Source organism: Camelus dromedarius, chromosome 33 (genome assembly GCF_036321535.1).
Source record: "Camelus dromedarius isolate mCamDro1 chromosome 33, mCamDro1.pat, whole genome shotgun sequence".
Taxonomy (NCBI): Eukaryota; Metazoa; Chordata; class Mammalia; order Artiodactyla; family Camelidae; genus Camelus; species Camelus dromedarius.
Window position 1 is genome coordinate 11,925,184 of NC_087468.1, and position 19,674 is coordinate 11,944,857.

General features: G+C 40.3%; 2 protein-coding genes across 3 annotated transcripts in view; both read right to left on the reverse strand.

Moving 5' to 3' along the window:
• Positions 1 to 14,810, reverse strand: part of NPHP1 (nephrocystin 1) — a 38,738-nt gene extending 23,928 nt beyond the window's left edge. The window contains exons 1-9 of one of the 2 annotated variants that reach the window (XM_031441231.2): positions 14,718 to 14,810; positions 12,092 to 12,165; positions 9,035 to 9,095; positions 7,851 to 7,975; positions 4,872 to 5,091; positions 4,476 to 4,577; positions 2,319 to 2,419; positions 1,945 to 1,987; positions 986 to 1,070 (exon numbers count right to left, since the gene is read on the reverse strand). In XM_031441231.2, the coding sequence (XP_031297091.1) occupies positions 986 to 1,070; positions 1,945 to 1,987; positions 2,319 to 2,419; positions 4,476 to 4,577; positions 4,872 to 5,091; positions 7,851 to 7,975; positions 9,035 to 9,095; positions 12,092 to 12,165; positions 14,718 to 14,786 (880 nt within the window). In that variant the 5' untranslated portion in view covers positions 14,787 to 14,810. Of the gene's footprint in view, positions 1 to 985; positions 1,074 to 1,944; positions 1,988 to 2,318; positions 2,420 to 4,475; positions 4,578 to 4,871; positions 5,092 to 7,850; positions 7,976 to 9,034; positions 9,096 to 12,091; positions 12,166 to 14,717 lie in introns of both variants that reach the window. The other variant, XM_031441230.2, reaches the window with a different exon arrangement.
• A 3,608-nt stretch (positions 14,811 to 18,418) lies between these two features.
• Positions 18,419 to 19,298, reverse strand: MTLN (mitoregulin). The gene is made up of 2 exons (XM_031440977.2): positions 18,981 to 19,298; positions 18,419 to 18,542 (listed from the first exon to the last, which is right to left on the reverse strand). The coding sequence occupies exon 1, from the start codon at positions 19,260 to 19,262 to the stop codon at positions 19,092 to 19,094; it is 171 nt and encodes a 56-aa protein (XP_031296837.2). The 5' UTR covers positions 19,263 to 19,298; the 3' UTR covers positions 18,419 to 18,542; positions 18,981 to 19,091.
• Between the last annotated feature and the right edge of the window lie 376 nt (positions 19,299 to 19,674).

Genomic DNA, 19,674 nt, shown 5'->3' on the forward strand with positions numbered 1-19,674 from the left:
CCAAGACAGATGAACCAAGAGAGATAAGAACAAGAGAAAATGAACAGACAGAAGTGCATCAGAGAGGATCTTGAAGCAGCTGTAGGAAAGATCTTAAAGACTTTTAGGCCAGTAACATGCCCCATGATGAACATGACCTATTCAAATATTTTTGTAAAACGCAGAAAATTTGTAAACACTTTTTGGATATTTTAGCAAAAGTCTATAATCATTTGTTTTACTTCTTAACACAAAAGCATTTTAATACTGTTCCTCCATCCTTTAGTAATGAAGAACAGTTATTACAAAATCAGTTACCCATTCAAGAAACCTTCTTTGAGTTCCTACTCTGGGCCAGGTACTCTGCTAGGAGCTGGAAATACAAATGTGCAACAGAGAAGTATGACCCCTCCCTCATTAGCTTACAGTTGAGCGGGGGAAGTGGTTCAGAAACATAAGCAGACAGAAGACTAAATAAAATAATTATAAGATGACTCAATGGCTCAGGGCATCCAGGAGAGCCTCCCCCCAGGGTTACTCCTCTTTAAAGTGAGTGTATGAACATATGTAGCCAAGTATAGGGAAACCCAAGAATGAATATGCAAACGGCACCAGTTAACAGGAATAACTCTGTGGAAAAGTCTTGCTGTGAAGAAAAGCAGAGAAAGGGAGGCTTCAGCTAGAAAGGCACAGGACTGGAGGGGCCGGTTCATAAAGGTGGGAGGTATTTGGTTTGCTAGTAGTACTGATGCGGGAAGGAGCCAGTGGAGGGAGGGGAGAGCGGGAGGAAGATACAGGAAAGGGCTGGAACCAGAGCACAGGTGAACAGACTGACCCCTGCCAGGATCAGGGATCCTTCCTCCACTGGAGGGAGGGTAAGATGACTGACCAAGACATGTGACATTCAACATCTTTTTCAACAACTTGCTTTGGCTTTGACAGAAAAATCAGATGTAAACTTTGACTGTTAACGAGCAGTCTGTGGTGGCTGGCAGACACCTGTTACCTTCCTCCAGCAGCTGGGAGAGTGTGGAAGGCCGGAACCCCGCAGGAATGGCTCCCATTGCGGTTAACATGTCGACGGTGTTTATCTGCTGAAGAGAGTAAAACAAAACTGGCTTGCCTGGTTTCATTCATGCTTCCTCACCTCTGTAATATTTTCTCTCTGTCACTACAGCAACTACAACCCCCAAAAGGAAAACACAAATGTACAGACTAGTTGAAGAATATAGCAGTTTAACCCAAATTCCTGACAGGAGGCCATCGCTGAGTCCTGGCCTCTCCCGGGGACCTAAGCCCCCTGCAGAGCCCAGTGGGCTGAGCTCTGCGCTTGAACCCTGCTGCTCCCTGCACGTCCCTCATCAAAACGTCCCTCCTCCTGTTCTGCTCCACAGTGTACCACCGTGCCACAGATGGGCCGATGCCGCCAACTGAGTGCACTGCAGAATATTAATGGCTTTTTGGTATATGTACACACATGCACATACACGTGTGCCATGAGTGAGAAGTAGGGTAAAAAAGTCAGAAAGGATATATTTACTAAACCGCTAGTGGTGATTCCTTACAGAAGGAACGGATTTTCATTTTGTTACATAATTTTTTAAATGATAAGATTATGGATAATTTCTTACTTTTTTGAGTTTTTTGGAATTTTTTGAACATTAACTAAAATTTAACAACAGTCTTTACCCAAATGACAGAAAATTCAGGCAGAATCAATGTGAGATATTTCCAAGTCCTCAAATCGACTCTTCTTACAGAAAAGACCTGATGAGAAATGTTACTTGGTGCACAGACTTACTAAACCAGAAATAGATGTTTTATGCTCTATGCATTCTATGCCCTGTACCCTGTTTAAGAGTCAACGCTATCATTTAAAGTTTCCATCCTGTTTTGAATCTGAACCCTTATCAGAACTATTAGGTAACAAAACGAGACATCATTAACAAAACAGGGGATACTGACCTCTGAGATGGCTTTTCGGACAGCGCTCCAATGAGATTCAGGTCTGGGGAGACAAAGTAGCTAGGTGACTGCACAGAAAGGTGATGCCTACTCACTCAGTTAGGGAACCTCATTAATCAAAGGACAAAGCATAAAATTATAAGTTCTAAAAACCTAACAGTGTCCAGATGAAACAGAGAATAAGATCATGCACCAAAAATAACCACAAGGTTAAAGTTGTAATGATCCTTAACCAAATAGTAATATGAAAAGCCCTGCTCTCAAACTATGAGTTGTTTCCATTTTGAGAAATTCTTGAATTATTTATAATAGTAAAAATAAACAAATAAAACATTTCTTGAACGTACGTTGACATCCCCTCACGCCTTTTTTACCTTTGTTTCACTTCTGCTTCCTCTGCCGTTTCTTCCCCGGCCTCCACATCTTCTTCGCTGCCTTCTTCACTTGATTCTTGGCCTTCTTCTTTATTACAGGGCTGAAAAATTATTGAAATATGAAGTACTTTTTACCTAATGCAAAAATAAAATTACTTTCAGAAAGACTCAAGTGTAGATATGGATTTAGCATATGATGGGCATATCAAAAATCAGTGGGAAAAAGATTTCCATACATGGTTGGTAATGTCACTATTTGAAAAAATTCCAAGGATAGAGGTAGACAAGAAATTTAATCAAAATAAATGCCAGACAGAACTTATTCAGATAAAAAAGAAGAAGAAAAGATAGAAACAAAGGAACCGTAAAAGTATTAGAAGAAAATAATCGTAAGATGGGGAAACCCTTTCCAATCACGACACTAAAACCAAAAATCATAAGTGGAACACTGACAGATTCAGCTGCATAAAAAATAAACAAATTGGCTGAAAAAAAATTGGCTGAAAGTCAATAAAGAGGGCATCTGTCACAGGTTTCCAAGGGCAATATTTTAAAATATTACAAAAACTCTTATTAATCAATGAAATTTTTAAAAAATCCCTTAGAAAAAGTCAAAATAACTGAAAAGAAAATTTTCAAATTTTGCAAAATTTGCAAAGAAGAAATAGAAGTGGTCATGAATGCAAATAAAAAGCAATAATGAGCCTTTTTTTTTTTGCCTATCACACTGGCAAAAAGATTGATGACAACCATCACTGGCAAATGTGTGGACAAACAGGTCCTCTCCTGTGCTGGAGGTGGGAGTCCAAATAGGTGTATCTTTCTTCCTAAAAGGTAAAATGGCAAATTCAATCAAAATATTAAGGTGTAAACGCTTTCACAAGCAACGAGCATCCAGGAATCTAGCTCAGGGAAATAAGCAGACAGTCTACAAGGTGCACGTGCAGACCGATCATAACACGGTTTCTTCGTTTCTAACAGGATCCCTGATTATAGCAATGAACCAGCTGAAAGACTACATTTTCCAAGCCCTCCTTGCAGCTAGGTGTTGTCAAGAAACAAAATCCCTGTCAAGGAGCTGTAACTGGAAGTTTTTTGTGTAACTTCCAGGAAGCCTCCTCTAAAAGACAGCAGCTCAGGCCTTTTGACTTCTTCCTCTTTCCTCTTTCACTGCTTGGAATCATTAAAAGATCTGGCAGCCAACCTAAATTACAGAGATAACAGCCCTAGGAATTTCTGCTCACAGACTAACCACAGAGTCAAATATTAGGTGAGGCCTTACTATTTCTTGGTTCCTACCTCCACTCTTCTTCCACACACAAGAGAAACACGCTTCTACCTTATTTTGGTCACTATTTTGAACATCTGCTTTAACTCATAGTGGAAGCTAATCCTGGCTTCTTTGCAATATAATTTATAGTTACTATAGGTTGGAAACAACCTAAATGTCCATCCATATGGGACTGGAATACTATGCTGCCATCAAAACAGACGACCCAGACCTGAGCTGGGCAACAGGGTAGCCACTTGCCACTGTGGCTACCGACACTTGGAATGTGACCAGTCCAGATTGAGATGTACCATTTAAGAGTAAAACACACAGGGGAATTTGAAGACTTAGTATGAAAAAAAGAAAAGATTTTAAAATATTGATTTATATGTTGAAATGACAATATTTTTGCTATTCTGGATAATATAAAATACATTATTAAAATAATGTCACCTGTTTCTTTTCATTTTTTAAAAATAGGTGTGGGATAATGAGAATATATATTTGGCCTTTATGCCTAGTTCTTGGCACAGAGTTCCTAAAACTCTTAGAATTTCCTGAATGACAGAAGCTCCTTCCAAACATACTTGAGTTTATGCTAATGAGGTCACCGCTTGGGGACGCGGGGGTGGGGGGGTGGGGGGGTGCTCATGGCCAGCATTGCAGGATAACATTTGAGAGCTCACCCGCATAAGAGCACTTCACAGGTCCCCAGGACTATTAATACGTGATATTTTCCCCATGCCCTCTCCCTCTAAAATTGAAGCAAATTCTGTATTTCAAGTCATTCACTAGTCAACTGATCAAAGAATACAGCTTAGTGTTTTACCAAAAACGAAAAAAAGTTTTGAAGGAGAAAAAGGGAAGAGTAAACAACAAAGACTAACCTCCAAGTACGTTCTGGGAATAAGACCTTTGTCTCCTTTGGAGTTCTTAGCCATCCACCAACCATCGGGGTGTTTTTCAATTACAAGAAGAATTTCCCCTTTCTTAAAGCAAAATCAAGCAAAAAAATTTTAATTAACATTTACTGCTGAATTCAGAATTATCAACATTAAAACTATTTTTAAAAACAGAAGAGCATTTACTCTTTTACCAATTTACTACCAGCTAGCTTTCACACGACTATGGCCTATAAATCATAATTCTAACTTATTTTATTTAAACAGGTTGAGTCTTTAAAAAGTTAATATTGGGAACATCTAATCCAGGTAGACAGGCAGAGTTTTCTTATCCTGTTAGGTTTGCAAATCTATCCTTAGGTTAGGTTAGGTTCCACCTACCTTAAATGTAAGATCTCCGACTTGCTGAGCCGTAAAATCTCCAATAGCGATGTATTCTCCACTTGCGGCCTCTTGGTGAGAGTCACCTTCCTGTCTCTCTTCCTCTTCCTCTTCTGTTTCTTCTTCTTTCCCCCTACTTTCTTCACTTTCTTCTTCATCTTCCTCTTCCTCATCTTCAACAGAATCGTCATCTCCCTCTCTTTCAGTAGGCGCCCCAATTCTACAAAAAATAATTCTTTGATGAGGATCACTTGAAATAACATATCACAGATCAAGCATGAGTTTAACTTCTACATACAGGAGAACTGGCCCCATATTTGAAAATGGCAAGTAAAGGAAATAAAAGGAAAGTACAACTAATAGTTTCTACGATCTAGCAAAGCAAGCAAAGAATATGTGCCTTGAGGGACTGAGAGTGGAGAAGGAGTTAATATATCTGAGGAATGTACGTGATGACACGGCAGAGCATGAGCTGGACTTGAGGCCAAGAGACTTGTCTTTAAGAATTGGATTCATCCATTCGGCAAATGCTGCATGAGCCCTATTTGCATAGTAGCTAGAGTATGGAGTTTAAATTCTGGCTCTGTCTCCTCACTGAGTGACCTTGGGTAGGTTTCTTTTCAGCTCCCCATTTCTCATTGGTAAAGTGGAGATCACAGTAGAACCTGCCTTTCTCACAAGGCTGTCACGAAGATTGGAGGAATACAAACTTGCAAAGCGTTTAGAGCAGTGCCTGCTCATAGGGAACTTCCAGTAAGAGCAGGTGATGGTGGTGGTGGTGGTGGTGGTGGTGGTGTTATACGTCAGCTTCCACGTCAGACACAGCAGATACAAAGGTAAACCAGGCACAATTCCCTGTCCTCAAGGAGCTCACAATGAAACAGTCCAGCAGACGGATACTGACAACACAGCTCAGCAGACACTGCCGCAGAGGTACAGTTCTCCACACCTCACCTAACCGAGACTTACATTCAGAGCTGTTCTTTGCATTCTGTTTCTCTTTTTCTGCATGAGTTTGTAAATTTTTTTATTGTTTGATCTTTGGGTTCACTGATCTTTTCCTCTATTGTATCCAATCTTCTGTTAAAACATCCAACAAATTTTTTTTTTCATTTTACATATTGTAGTTTTTAGCTTCAGAATTTCCATTTTGTTCTTTACTAGTTTCCATTTCTCTGCTTAAGATTCCTCTCTAATCATTCAACCCGCCCATCTCTTCAACAAATTCTTTAACAGGTTGAAAACAGTTGTTTTGTTGCTCTGGGGTTTGCTAATTCTCATATTTGGATCATCTAAGCTTCTACAGATTATTTTTTTCTCTGTATTATAAGACATCTTCTGCCTTTTTGAATCTATATACTGAATCAGATTTAGAAAGTTCTCAGCCATTATTCCATCAGATATTATATTTTGCAGTTGTAGAATGCCCAGTTTTATTATTTTCTACATTTGAATTCTCTTAAAACATTCCATGTTTTTTCCCATTTCATCCATCTTTTCTTCTGTTTTCTTTAATGTGTTAATCATATTATTTAGAAGTCCTTGTCAGCTAACTCTACTCTCTGACTCATATCTGGGTCTGCTTTTATTAACTGTCCCTGTTTAATTATTATTTATTTTTCCCTACTTTTTTGCATTTCTAGTCATTTTTTAAATTACTGGACATTGTGGATGATACACTTAGAGACTTAGAATTATGTTGTTATCATTTAAAGAGTGTTGAATTTTTTCTGTTACACATTAAAATGGTCTTGTTCCTGTTAAGGTCTGGTTTTAGGCTTTGTTGGAAAAGATATACTTCAGTTTTGTCTGTATTCCAAGCCCATAGGTCTTAATATTAGGGTGTTTACCCCTGGGGCATGGACCTTATGTGATCTCCAACTAAATGCCTGAAGCATTCACCAAGGTCATTTTACTCTAACTGGGTACAAACTCCAATATTTCCCTAGGATTGTGTGACCTCCAGAATCTTTGAAGCTCTCAGTCTCCCAGCAGGGGCTTTCTGCCAGGTTTCCTGGACTCGTGCTCTGTGCAGCCCAGGAGCCCACCCAGATTTCTGGAGCTCTCTCTCTGCAACTCACTTCTCTCTCCCACAAGTCCCAGCGGCCTTAGCAGCTCTGGAAGTTGACCCCTGCCTCCTCAGCCCAGTGGGACCACTGCTCCCTGTTTGGGATCCACTTTCCTGCACCACAGCCTATAAGCTGTCTCCAGGGATAGGGTCTGGGTAAACACAGGACTCTCCGCTTGTGTCTCCCTGTATTAAGGATATCAGCTCTACTTGGCCGATGTTCATTGACTTCAAACAGCCGGTTTGTATATTGCGTCCAGATTTTCCAGTTGTTTATGGCAGGTTAAGCCCCATACCAGCCACCTTGTCATTCTCAGTACTGGACATACGTGGAAATCCTAGAATCCTTGCAACTACATCCTTTAGCATTTTCCCCTGGATACAGTGTATGGTAAACAGCATCAAGAGTCTAAATAGTTGATTTTTTTCCCTTTTTGTCTCCCATGAGTTGGGTTTGTTTACACAATCAAGTTTTCTTCCCATTTTACAAAGGCTATTATTAAACATCCACTCCAGCAGGAAAACAATGCTTGTTTCTGCTTCCAATTTTAAAAGACTATTTATGAAAGGAGGAAATATACAAATAGAAAATCCAAATAATTTTCTTTTTCTACATCAACAGTGACCTTAAAAGCATCACCCTTACTTTCTAACATTTGTTTATTTAGCTCGTCAGACCTCTGTTTGGCTTCCCCAAGTAGCTTCTAAATTCCCTGAGGGCAGAGAGTATGACCTCTATGTCTCTACGTCTCTCACGGGATCGCAGACTTTCTATTATACACAATAAATACATGCTGAGTATACTGTCACCGCCGTTTAGTTTTATCTATGTGTGACTTTACTCTGAGTCAAACATTAAAATTGTTGGTGACATAATATCTGAAGGAAAGAAACGAAGGCAGAGCACATACTCAGTTACGCTCTCTCTACTTATGGACACAGCAAGTTCCTGCAGCCGGTAGGTAAGCTTCTCCAAAAGACTCTGCTCCTCCTCTTTCTTCTGATTATAATTCCCAACAGGTGCAGGTTCATCAGCCTATGAGAGAACATAAGTCTATTTCACTAAAAAAAAAAAAATTTCAGTTTCCAAGTACACTCATTGTAAAAGAAAAAACTCTAATGAGTGCCAGGAGACAAAATAAATATCAACATGAGACTACGCCTACCTTAGAGAAACAAGACTGAAAGAAATGTAGATTATGACGTTGGAACGCAAACCAAATGACAAAATAAAATTATACTACTTGCTTTTTTGTTTTGTTTTCTTGCTAGGTATTTCATACCCTCTACAGTCAGTAAGGGACAGGTTCCAGACCGAGGACTGGCTTTGGAGTCAAAAAGACAGGTGCCAATCCCATGCTCTGCCACTTACTGCCAGTGAGACATCAGGAAAGCTGGCTCCCCTTTGGAAGCCTGTTTCCTCCTTTGTGAAATAGGAATAATTAGGTTTTCGAATTTAGGGTCAGCCTGCCTTCTGAATTAAAGAGTTTCGTGTCACTGGAGAAATTCAGAAGAGACACTCAGTGGCCACTTGTCTCAGATGCAGGAGAGAAGATTCAGACACAGGCAGAGAGGTGACTTTCAAATGCCTTCCACCCTAAACGCTCTGTGAGTCTCTGTCCCCGGAAGCCTGGCTGAAGCTCAGGCTCATAATAAAAGAGAAAATCCTGAAGGGACTGCCAAGAGTAAGTTCTAGTTCCTCCTACTTCTGCAGAGTCACCGACAATAGCACTGCCGTGTGATACAAGATGCTTCTTATGTATTCTCCCCACAGAGTAATTAAAATCAAAACAATCCCAAACTGCAAAACATAAAATTTATACAATGCAAAAATAAAAAATGGCTTCTTCGGGGATTTTGTGAGTCCTCAATGCTGGGTCAGTTCATCAAAGCTGGACTGTTACCAGTATTTGCAGCCTTGGCTTTTCTGCCCCCAAGCACACGCTCAGGGGGCCCGCAGGGCAGGTGAGTACTAACCACAGTTACATGTCATCACTTCTGTGAACCCAGGAACTTACCCACTCTAATGAACTCCCACTTAATAAAATACTTGTGTAAAAAGTCTATTAATAATACGATTAACTAGAATACTTACTTTGTTTAATTTTTGAAGAGCATTTTTATTTTCATCGATTGCCTGTTTTAATTGGATACATCTAAAGTTTTAAAAGAAAGAAAAAGTATTGATTTTTTTTTTGCTATCAGAACCAGAAAGCTGTTTTATAAAATCATACATAAATCTTTAAGCAGGTAAGGCAATTTCTGTTGTATGAATAATGTTTAAAAAAAATTCACATTTACACCTTTCCATCCATTTGCTTGGGTGATCTTCAGAGCCAAGATCTAAAGTAGGAAGGTATGATAACCAAAGCTCAGGAAACTTAAGTGAATCTGGGCTTCAGTTTCCTGTCTCTAAAATAAGGAAAGCACTGGACTTTAAAATGCTTCTCCAGCTCTAAAATTCCATAAACCTAGGACACAGCCAAGAAGACACAACTAATAATGACAGTAACAGTGAGAATGTGCTGAGCATCATGCCTGATTCACAAACATCACCTCGTCTGAGTCTCAGGACAACCTTCACTCCAGTGGGAGGAAGTGAGGTCCTGAAAAGTGACCACAGCCAATCAATGGGAGAGTAATAATAAGAAGGCGGGGTTTAGGACTCCAGCTGGCCTCTTCCTACCACTGCACTGGGGGCTCCTGGGGCTAAAGGCTAGTCCCCAGACCCCTCAAAATTCCTGCCCACACACAAAGAACTTCCTTTTCTTCCAGGGGACAGCACTAGTAGGAAAGAGACCTATATACACAGCAACAGGAGAACCCATGACAGCTCTCTAGGAAAATTGACCTAGTCCCTCATTCTTAAAAAAAAAAAAAAAAAAAAAAGGGATAATCCAAGGGCCATTAGACATAATAAAGAAAGCCAGCAACATGGAAGAAGAAACTTAAGACCTACCAAAAGTGAATAATCTTAGCCTAGAGGAACCAAAGACAATTCAGAGAACAGAAGAAGAAAACTTAAAAAAAAAAAAAAGCCCAGGGGGAGGGTATAGCTCAAGTAGTAGACTGTATGCTTAGCATATACAAGGTCCTGGGTTCAATCCCCAGTACCTCCTCTAAAAATAAATAAACGAGTAAACCTAATTACCTCCCCCCCAAAAAAAAATTTTAAAAATTAAATTAAAAAAAAATCCCACTCATGGAAGAAGTAAAGAGATCATCTAAAAGCAGGAACACGATGCTATGAATGAAGTACTATTAAAGAACAAGAGGAAAAAAACACTTATCAGTTAACAATATGGCCGCTGAAATAAGATACTCATAGAAAAGTTAAAAGAAAACATCAAGAGAATCTTCCAGGTGTAAACAAAAAGACAAAGAAACAAAAACTAGTGGGGAGAGACCTAGAGTAAAAGTCCAGGAGGTTCAACATCCGACTCAAAGTGTTTCAGGAAGAAACAGATAAACAGAAGTAAAAGAACAATTACCTTTTAGTAAAAGAAATTCTCCCAGAGTTCATGAGAGACAAGTTTTCAAACTGAAAAGACCCACTGCGTGTTGAGAAGGATAAAAATGACACCTAAATACACCGTTGTGATGAAATTTCAAAACACCAAGGCTGAGGAGAAAAGCCCCAGACAGGGGTCAATTACAAAGAAATGACCATGAAACTTAACAGCATCACTGGGTGCAGAGAAACCAGACAATGTCCTCAAAGGTTTAAGATGATTTTTTACTCTATATCCAGCTGATTATTAATCAAACATAAGGGCTAAATGATGTCTTCAGACATTGCAAATGTGAATTTTAAGATGACTGCAAAGGGATCTTTTAATACACAAAGAAGATTATTTATGGTTACTCTGGTTTAAAAATAATTATTAGTTTATTAAAATAAAATTTAAAAACCTAGTTTTCTCTGGGACTTCAAACTCAGAATATAAATCTTACTCTATTTTAAATTATAGTAAAGCAAGTACAATCACCTTCACTTTCTCTTCCATTATTATTTGATTAATTCAACTTGAACTAAACTCCTTACATAATCAATCCTACTAATAAATGCAGTTAATTAAAATTCCCTTTGACATCTTAAAATTCATTTAAATTTTATTTTGCTTTTAAATGCTTTGAATGCCTGATTTAAGTAAAACTTTTTCAAATGATTCTAGTGAATCAATTGAACTAGTAGCATGAATCTCATATTCGTTTGAATGTTATACATTCTTTAAATACCCAAAATACACAGATTATTTTAGTGATGTCCTAAACTTAATGCAAAAGGGTTAATAGTTTAATTCGACTGAATTCATCGTGTCTATGTAATTTTAAACCCTATTGAATTTTAAACTCTCCCAGGGATTAAAAAGACTATTCAAAATAAAAGAAAAACCCTTACCCACCAAGAGAACAAGACAGGTCACAGGACGGGGGGCTACACAAGCCAAGGACCTACCACAGTTCTGCCTCCGCCCCTGATGTTCACTCTGAGCTGTTTTCACAGTTGCTGTCAGGAGAGCAAGTCTATAACCTTCAGGTTTCGGTTGGTTTCTCCAAGACCCAAGTTATATGATACAGTTCTTCCGTCTGATTCAAATGGACCAAAGGCTGCAACTCCACTGAGAAGGCAGTGAGGTTCCTTCTCTTGCTTAACTAAATTCTGCATTTCTTATTGATCTTAAAATGTTTTGTATTGACTTCTCACTTTAATGTCTTATAGCTAAGTAACGTTAGACATATTAACTAACCACTGTGAACCTAATTTCCTCATCTCTATTAATAAGTATCTCACAGTGTTAGTGTAAAAATTATTTAAGAAGTTTTTAGAGTGAGGACCACGTTGCTCAGTACATACAGAGTACAAAATAAGGGTAAGCTGCCTCTTTTTAACATCTGTAATGCTCTATTTAATCTTATCATGCAAATATTTAGACTTTGTAGATATAGATAATTGTAAGACATATTTTAAAATACATTTTGGAAAATTTTATCCATCGTTATCTCAAAATTATTTCCCACTATTACTTGTCTTTTTAGAAATTGTACTAATTGAAAAAAGAAATAATTCCTCAATTTCTATGCTATAAGTATTGCTCACTGAAATATAAGTACAGTTCCTGCAAAGCTTACATAACTCAGTGTGCTTTACCTCTGGTAAATATCTCGCCTTTCACTGGCTTCTAGAGCTCCTTTCAGTCGACTCTCAGAAAGCAAACCATCAACCTACAATAAATGGAGACTTTAAAGTATTTTGTTAAATATCATATAACCTTAGGAAATAAAAATGTAATTCTTTTTTCTCAATATTTTATAATGAACACTTTTAAATATACAATAAAACTGAAAGAATGTTATAGTGAACTTCCATATACTCACTACCTAATTCTGCCATTAACATTTGACTATACTTTTTTGATCCATCTGTTCGTCAACTCACCTTATTTTTCACATATTTCAAAGTAAACTACAATCATCAATACATTTCCTCTTAATTATACATCATGGGTATCACTAACTAGAGTTCAGTATTTGGTGTAAAATTTACATACAATGAAATACACAAATCTTAAGTATACATTTGCTGAGTTTGAGCAAATGCATACACCCTTGTAAACCAAATCGCTACTAACACAGGGAAAATTACCATTACTCCAGAAAGTATGTACTCTTTTGTGTAATCATTTCCCACGGCATGTTTTTGAGGTACTTCCATATGGTTGTGTGTATTATTAGTTTATTCCTTCTTATTGCTGAGTAGTATTCACTGTATAAATAAACCACAAGTTTTTTTTAATCCTCATTCTTATATCTTATACTGGGACTTGAAAATTTCCAAACACTACAAGTAACTCTGCCAATGTATCCACAAAAGAGGCAAATACATCTTTTGGGTTCTTTTCTATGGGTGATATGAAGAAGATAAAATGGATGGAAATACAGAAATAAAAATTTTCTACTCTACTCTCACCATTTTGCATTTGTCTAAGTGTTGTTCACAAAATTCACATACTTGGTGACAAAATCAGTCATCATAGTCATGACCAGATAGGCTCTTGATCACTTGTCCCACAGACAGCAAGTTGGAAATGTGTTCCGTTTTGTGCTTCAGGTGTCCTCCGTGGGCCAGGGAAGAATCAGCTCACACTGTCAGAGTCCTCACTCAGGGTATCAAAAGGCTCTGGAGCCAATTCGTCTCCAGCTTGAATAATCCTGGTAATAATTTTTGTTTCATCTTTGTATTAATAACAACTTTTATAGTTTACTTTTACAACTTCTCCTGGTTCTCCCAATGTCCCACTAAATTTAAAATCAGAAGCAGATCCATATTAAGCATTGGGTCAAAGCTCAGCTTAAGTCAATGTCTCATCAAGTTTTATTTTTATTTCTACCAGAAAAGTACTCTCTTTTATTGAGCCACTGTAATTCCAATAGAGTCCCTTAAGAAATATTTATCCATCCCATCTTTTGTACTTTTTAAATGATAGTCCCAAACTGGATAAAACATGGGCATTCAGTACATCTCTTGTCTGAAAAAGATTATAAAATAACTTTATTTTGTGTTAACAATACTTGGTAATCAAATGAAAAATAAAAAGTAAAACTAGCAAAGTAAAGCAAGAATTTCAGAAAATAAACAAACCATTCATTAATGCTTACTTTTTTCTTGATTTTTAAAGTAATATACAATGTTCAAAATTATGGTAATATCAAAACATATGAAGCAAAAGAGTCATTAGCATTCTACCACACAGAGTTACTATCCTGGCACGTTTCCTTCCATGTATAAAATATATCTTATATATAAAATTTTTAAATTGAAATACTGTGTATTCTATTTAGCATTTTTTCTAACTTGACATTTTATCACAAATATTTTCCATAACACATTAAAATTGTAACAAAATTTTATCCCAACGTAAGTTATTCACTCATTCCCGTACTACTGATTAAGTTGTATCCAGACTTTTCTATTGTAATACTGTGATGAATACCTCCATACTTCAGTCTCTGTCTTGATTTTTTAAATCATTATTACGTATGATAAATTCCTGGAAATGTAATTACCCAGCCTAGGAGGATGAGTATTTGCTACATCTTGTCAAACTGCTCTCCAGAAATGCTGTGTCTGGAGCAGTGTAACAATACTGTTTCATCACAACCTCCCCAGTACTGGCTATTGTGATTTTTTTAAGTGTTTGTGATATCTTATTTCCTTTGTAATTACTTGACTATCTTTGAAGTTAACTTTTCTCATGTTTATTAATTACTTGTAATTCTTCTTTAGTTCACGTCCTTTGCTCATTTGTCAGGTCTTAATGTTTCTCATATATATTAGGACTATTCCTTGACACCTAGTTCGCTTGGGTTTATATGAAGCAAAAACACTCAACAGTCTCCACTGGATGAGGGATAAAGGAAAGGGGTCTGGGAGAGTGGAGGAGAGTGATGTTGGGCGCAGAGATGGCTGGAATGATTATCGTTAAAAGTTTAGATCTGGAGGTGAGATGGGTTAAGGTAGTTGTTAGGCTGGAGATGGAGATGTCAGGGCGGGGAGGGAGGGGAGCACTTAGTCGATGATCCTGAATTTCTAACCTCCCGGCGGCTGGGTTGGGAGTGAGGGGTTAGAATCCGAGTTTGGAGCTGGGATGTTGTGGGTGGGGGAGCGTTACAACTTGGAAAGGTAAGTGGGTTGGAGTAGGCTCCCAGGGTTAGGGTGCGTCCCAGACCTCGCCCGCCGCCAGAGCCCAGGCCCCCGCTGCACAGCCAGCCCATACCTGCTGCTTCAACTCCTGACTGCGGCGCTGCAGGGACCGGAGGGGATCGCGCTGCCGCCGTGCCAGCATCTCCCTCGCCTCAGCGCGCAGCTCACGCCGGTCGCCAGGGAAACCGAGCGGCGGCGCCCGAAGGTGACGCCATCACCGCGCGCCCGCCTCGCACCCTGCAGCCGCGCGGGCGGGTCGGGAAGCGCGCGGGGACCATCCTCTCTTGAGGAGGCCGCTCCGCCAGCCGGCAGGTCCTGCGCTCTCTGCTCGGGATCACTGCCCAGGCAGTCGCCTTCTCCTGGCCACTCCCAAAGGTTTGGGGTGGAGGTGGGGGAGAGTGCCCCGCTGCGTCCGAAACTACAAGTCCCACAATACTCTGTTACCGCGACCGTCCTGCTGGGGTACTCGTCATGGCATTTGCTTTCTGATACCAGTTTTGCTCAACTAATCTTCAAATACAATTTAAGCATCGTCATGTCTTTAAATGAACTGCAAGGACAGCTTTCCTAAATGGCTTTAATGGGAAACATTGTTCTGGCACATACTCTCACTTCAGAAAGGCAATTTTTAATTCTTTGCCATTTGGGATATTGCTTAAGTATCAGTTCATCGTAGTTTCGCACGTTGCCCATCCTGAGTTCCGGGAAGATAGTGATTCTGTCTGCTCTGCTGCAGTTCTGTGAGCACGTAATTATGATCTCCGTTTCGCATCACTCAGGGAGGTTGGAATAACACTTCCCCAAGTGGGGCTCAGTCCTATAAATCCAATCCCCAAGCTCTATTCACTACACGGAATAAGAATGACAATCTGAGCTCACTTTTCAGAAGATGAATCACACTAATACCTGTTCTTCAGTACAACACACTAATTCCACAGGCCCAACTGCCATGCTATTTGCGAACCGTCTCCTTCAACTGAGAAGTGGCACAGCGCTCACTGAATTTTCACGCTGAACACACCCCCACGTAACATCACCAAGACTAGGATGCAGAACATGGCCAGCACCCTAGTAGTCTTCCCTCTTTGTAGACCCTGCCCACCTCCACCCCCTACACCAAAAGGAAACACTATCCTAACTTGTAGCTGCTAAAATTTGTCTTGCCTTTTTTTGAACTGATGGAATCACGCTGTGTGTACCTGCATTTGTCAGGCTTCTTTCACTCAGCGCGTTTGTGCGATGCATCTGTATCATGTGGGCTGTAGTTTGTTCATTCTCATTGCTCTCCTGTGTGCCATTGTATGCCATACTCTAATATACTCATCCATTCTACTGTTGCTCTGCTTTTTGGTAGCTCATGCCTTAATTTTGAATTAATTCCCCCATTATGGCTCATGATTCTTAACATTTCACTTAAATAGCCATAGTATTTCCATTAAAAAAGTTTATAACGACAAATGAGAAGTAGTAAGTGCTATAAAGTATTTTAGATGGATTAATAATCAGTACTTCTAAGTGATCCTGTAAGAGATAAGCAAAAATAAAAGCTGCACTAAAGACAATCCATCATTTATGAAATCTTTTTTTTTCGCATGTATGTCTGTAACTTAGGAAAAAATTCTACCTGCTTTATAGAGACTTCCATATTTTAAATAGAAAAGTTACAGGGTCATGAAGATGGTACAATTCTGTGTTGGTAAAAATAAACAAATAAACCCCCTCCACATGTGTATATGTATGCAGAATGAGGAAGGATGCAAAAAAGTTTAGTACTCCTGCTCACCTCAGGTGGAAAGATGACTTAGATCTTACACATTTTTGTACCACATTCAGAGTGACAAGCATTTATTCCTATGAGTCCTGGATCAGCGTCATCAGCAGCACCTGGGAGACTGTTAGACATGCGTATTCTCAGGCCTCGCCACAGCCCTACAGGATCAGAGTCTATATTTTAATAATACCCCAGTGTTTCAGGTGCTCATTCAAGTTTGAGAAATACCACTTGGGTATTCACCATGCTGTAATGAACAAGGTTACTCAGCTAAATGCCTTCTTTTTCGTCAACTTACATTTCTTTTGACTTGTAACACTGAGCATAGTCACCTTAACATGAGTCATTGCTTCTCCACTGTCATCCCTTGATGCCATTAAGAAAATCAGAGTAACCTCAAGCAAGACAGTTTCGATGTGAGGGTAGCCCAAACCAAAGCAAACCATGGCTGTTGTTTCTCCTGAGAACAAGTTACTACATAAAACTTGTCATGACTGTCTTCGATCGGTGTGTTACAATGAACGTCAGCTTTGCATGGCTTCCTCACAGGAGACACCGACAAGACTTTAACAGCTTCTGAGGGACTCATAGTTTAGAACTAATGGGTAACGTGGAAAGAGTAACATCTCTATATAAGGCAACATTTTCAGGGAAAAAAAACGAACACATTTAAGTAGGGCAAGGGGTTGAGAGCTTGGGGACAAACAGTAGAGGCAGCATCAAGGACAATTACCCACCACAGAGCTGGGGATACTGGGTACAGTGTGAAGAGGAAGCAGGCAGAAAACAAGGGGACGATTAAGAGTGGTGTAGGGTGGCTGAAAACCATGTAAGGACCTAGACAGGACGTGAGGGTGAACAGCACACACCCAGAGCAGCAGGGATGACAGAACACTGAGGCGAGCCAAGAAAGGGGGACCAGTGTGTCCGGGTGCTGCACATAAGTAATGGGAAAGGAGTCAACATTGGAGAGTCCACTAGGAACATGACACACGAACAGACCCTTACAGGCAGAACTGGTCACAACCTAGGTGCTTAACCGGGCAGATACCAACAGTCTGGGGCACCGCATATGTGCCGTAAGAAACCTACCTTAACTCAGAGAGCCTCCACTATTTGAGCCTCGGTGAGGGATGGTGACTCAGATATTTCAGCAAACTGCAGCTCAGATGGGATGGCGCTCTAGGAACAAACAGTTCAGTCCTTGAGCACTTTCACAGAAGGAAAACAAAGTTGGAAGTAATAAAGCATAATGGCCTCAATAAAATGGGGGGGGGGCAGCTTTCTGTGGAAACAACTTTTCTGAATTTCTTAGGTTAATATGAAGCTGCTCGTACATTTGTTTCAACACAAAATTAATTTACAGGAACAAGCAAGGGCAGTGTTCTAGAAAACACCTCTTGCAAATCAAAAATAACTAGGAGCTTGGTCACTCTTGAATTTTAGATATATAGTCGTCCCTCGGCATCCTCAGGGAATTGACTACAGCACCTGGCTCTGATACCAAAATCCAAGGATGCTGGCCCTTCCTATCCACGTTTCCACATCTGTAGATTCAAACCTCAGATAGCACAGTATTGTATTCACTGACAAAAACCCACGTATGAGTGGACCCATGCAATTCAAACCAGGCTGTTCAAGGGTGAACTGTAGTTGGGATCCATCACTAAGCTCTATTCAAGACGGTTTCTCCTTCGCATGTATAGTCCATAGTGACACAAATGAAATTTTTGCCAATAAAAACCTATACTTTGTGAGTTGAGTATATTGTCACTCTTGGGACTGCAGAAGTTATTTTTTACAGCCCCTTGCTTTCCTCAACAGGTCCAGTAAAATAGCTGGTCAAAAAGACCCATAAGGGTCCCCAGGCCAACTCTGCTTTGCGATTGTACCAAAGAACTAGCATATATTCCTTAAGAAACAAAATATCTGATTAAAAACAGTAATACATCAGTTTTGAGAATCCAGGTCTCTCAGTGCAGTAAGTCACATGGCAGGCAAGATACTCCTTTTCCTTTTAATAAAAGGTTCAAAGATGTTTAATTATTTTTTATTTTAAAAATAAAATTGATTCATAAAGTGCAAGCAGAAAATACGGTCCAGTGCTCCATATCCATCTTCGACAGGCTGTTGGAAACAGAAAAGAGAAATAAAAGTTAGGAATACATAATCGTTCACTTCAACTTTATTTTTGAGTTAAATCATGAACTATATGATGTGGTGTTACACATAAGAAAACTGAGAAACTGGTAAGGGGGGAAGCGGTGGCAGGAACACCAGACTTCTTTCTTCTCCCTTTTTTCTTCCCAGTATTTTCCATTCTGAAGTTTAATGTGGTCACGGTTCACCGACATCGCACATGGTTAAGACATTCCCGTTAAACACACGCAGTGAACTGAATAACGACACCAAAGTGCGAGTTACTAGGAAAAATGAACTTCCTCCTCTTTCTGTGTCCCTGGGAGCAAGTCATCCCCTATGGGTTCTGAAGAGGCCCTCCTGCCCCCAAGATACCCGTCCGTCCCCAAAGTCTCCCCTTCGAGCGCCGCTGTAAGCACCGCTCACCGACTCTAGGAAGAGCCAGCGCTGCGAGCCGAGAGCGAGGCGAGCCTGGCGGCGGCGGGGCCCCATGCGGGAGAGGAGAGGGGCCGCGCGCAGGCCCGCAGCGCGGGGATCTCAGGCCAGGTCCAGCTTCTTCTGCGTCGCCGCCAGCTTGTCCTGCAGCCTCTTCTTCCTCCAGTCCAGGTAGCGCCTCCGCAGCCGGTTTGCCTGCCAGCCCAGGAGGACTCCGGAGGCAAAGGCCACCAGCACTGACAGCTGCAGCGTCCTCTCGGACACGTCCGCCATCGCGGCCACCGAGAGCGCAGCGCGGGCTACGGCGGGGCGGCGGGGTCAAAAGGCGCCGCGCGTTCCCGGGCGGCGCGGACCGCGCGTGCGCGGAGCGGCCCGGAAACCTACAGCGGGAAACTTACAGATCGGCGCCTCCCGCCTTCTGCTGAAAACTTGCTCGGCCCTTGGTGTCCCCATTTCCCCCTCCTCTGAGGCCCTGCAATACTTGTCTGACATTCATCAGATTTTGCTTTGCATTCTTAGCTAACTTCGAGGGTGTGTCTTTCCCACCCCATTGTCAGCTGAACCTCTTTGCATTTTCTCTCAGCAGTAGCATGCGAGACACGTCTGTGACTTTTAATTTTCTGGTAATTCATTAAAAAAAAATACAAGCAGATGAAATTATGTTTAATAATGTATTTTACTTAGC